This window comes from Myripristis murdjan, chromosome 22 (genome assembly GCF_902150065.1).
Source record: "Myripristis murdjan chromosome 22, fMyrMur1.1, whole genome shotgun sequence".
In the NCBI taxonomy this organism is placed as follows: Eukaryota; Metazoa; Chordata; class Actinopteri; order Holocentriformes; family Holocentridae; genus Myripristis; species Myripristis murdjan.
This window is the reverse complement of record NC_044001.1, coordinates 1,056,127-1,058,511: the sequence shown is the minus strand read 5'-3', so window position 1 is coordinate 1,058,511 and position 2,385 is coordinate 1,056,127. Positions and strand designations below refer to the sequence as shown.

Here is a 2,385-nt window from a genome sequence, read left to right as displayed (position 1 = left end):
GAGAGCTCTGCTTACTGTGCCGGTGGGCGGGGCGATGATTTGCATATTCATGCATGTGCATATTTTAATGAGGGCGGGACTTAGAGCTACATGTAAGACACTAAGAGATGCTTTTTCATGAAAAAACTTATAAATATGAAATATTGATAGTCAGAGATAATGTTCATGTTCTTTTGTCTTTTTGATCATTTTTCCTTTTGTACAGTAAGAAAGTCATTTTTAATCTTGATGGTCTTTTTTTTAATGTTGAAAAATAAAATAACTTCTTACTGTTTAAAAAAAATTGAAAGTCAACAACAAACAAACAAACAACAGAGTGAGTGATGGTGAGCGCACACAGCGAAGACGTCACACCTGCCTGTCTCACCTCACCTGCTCACCTGCCCTGCTGCCACACACACACACACACACACACACACACACACACAGTCACAGGAGTTATGCTGATTATCAGTCATATATAAGTAATAATTATTATCATTAATATTATTACACATATGAATACTGACAGTTCATATTGCACCAAATAAAGACCAACACACACACACACACACACACACACACACACACACACCCCGCTGCAGCCGCCATACTGCTCGCCCCCACCTGTCTCTCTCTGCTGCATTGCAGATCTGTGTTGGTCGTGTGTGTGTGTGTGTGTGTGTGTGTGTGTGGGTGGGTGGGGGTGGGCTTTGGGTACACAGTGTACCTGACTACATGCATGTTTCACCACACACACTCTGAATAGGTGTGTATGTGTATACGTGTCTGTGTATGTGTGTAAGTGTCTGTGTGTGTGTGTGTGTGTGTGTGTATGTGTGTGTGTGTGTGTGTGTGTGTGTGTGTGGTCATGTATGTGTGTGTGTGTGTGTGTGTGTGTGTGTGTGAAGGGCACCTGCAGAGGCTTCCTCTCCTCTCAGATCTGCAAAGCTGACCTGAGATCAGGTTATTGATGTCCTGGTTGATGAGGCCGGCGTGCAGCACAGCGCCCCCTGTGGCCACGGCTCCGCCCTGCAGCACGTCCTGATCACAGCATCAGGCAGTTTGTCATGAACATTTGGAGATTTAATTTAAACCTGGAAAAACAAATTACTCTTTTTCGCCTGAGGAGGCGGGGCCTGGCGGGAGGAGGCGGGGCTTGTTGCCTGGAGGATGTGATCTGTCGTTTTGGTGACTCCTCTCTGCCCCGCTAGCGCCACCAGCAGGGCTTCAGCCGTCACTGCTTTATAATCTGAAATGTTTGTCTGATTCTTTGTTCATGTTCTGGTCGTTTTTTGCCAGTTTGTGAATCGCGGTTTTTCCAGTTTGTTTTTGAACGCAACCCGCTGAGTCTGCTCCGGCTGCAGGTCCATGTCAGAGCGAGGGGACGTCCCGGATCAGCCGGCGGGACGCTGGCGGCGGGACGCTGGCGGCGGGACGCAGCCGGCGGGACGCAGCCGGCGGGACGCGTCCGGCTCCATGTTTGTTCTCATGACGTCCAAACAGAAAAAGTCATCATCCTGACGCTGCCTTCACTGCAGCTCAGATCTTTGAGTTTCTGACACATTTAAAATACACAGTGTGGAATACACCCTGTGTGTGTGTGTGTGTGTGTGTGTGTGTGTGTGTGTGTGTGTGTGTGTGTGTGTGTGTGTGTGTGTGTGACCAGCTGTCTGACTGGTTAAGCCTCAGACCAGATGGCCTCTCCTCTCTTCGCTGCTTCTTCCTGCTGAGGCACAGCAAAATGTGTCTAAGCGTGTTTGTGCGTGTGTGTGTGTGTGTGTGTGTGTGTTTGTGCACGCACATGTGTGTGTGTCTGTGATGTGTGTGTGTGTGTGTGTGTGTGTGTGTGTCACTAGGTGTTTCCTGATGAGGAAGAATATAATTGTTTGCTGACTCAGACACTTAAAGCCAGACAGTCAGCAGGACTTATTGCTGTGTGTGTGTGTGTGTGTGTGTGTGTGTGAGTGTGTGTGTGTGTGTGTGTGTGTGTGTGTGTGTGTGTGTGTGTGTGTGTGTGTTGGGTTGGTCTTGTGCTTCTCCTCACACAAACTCTTCCCCCTCTCAGCATGGTAACTCACATATGGCTTACACGTGTATGTGTGTGTGTGTGTGTGTGTGTGTGTGTGTGTGAATGTTTGAGTGTGCGTGTGTGTGAGTGTGTATGTGTGTGTGTGTGTGAGCTGATTAAACCTGATGTAACTTTAAAGGTGCAGTCTGTAAAATTGTTGAGGGTTGAAAGTGAGGACTGTGTAGAACCTCTTGTGTTGCTGACGGGCCCCTGCACACCCTCGGGGGCCCCAGGGGGTCACCTGTGACATCATCATCAGGTGTCCGTCAGGTGGAGGGGCCCTGTGAGGGAGTCGCCTTCAGATCAGCTGTCTGTTGATGCAGTGAGGGAACAGG

At 48.8% G+C, this 2,385-nt stretch overlaps 1 protein-coding gene across 1 annotated transcript in view; it reads left to right on the top strand.

Annotated features, from left to right (window-relative positions):
* The window catches only part of LOC115354425 (MAM domain-containing glycosylphosphatidylinositol anchor protein 2-like), a 106,860-nt gene extending 105,357 nt beyond the window's left edge, over nt 1-1,503 (top strand). Inside the window, exon 15 of the mRNA XM_030044820.1 lies at nt 1,347-1,503. Within this exon, the coding sequence (XP_029900680.1) occupies nt 1,347-1,503 (157 nt within the window). The remainder of the gene's footprint in view (nt 1-1,346) is intronic.
* The last annotated feature ends 882 nt before the right edge of the window (nt 1,504-2,385 follow it).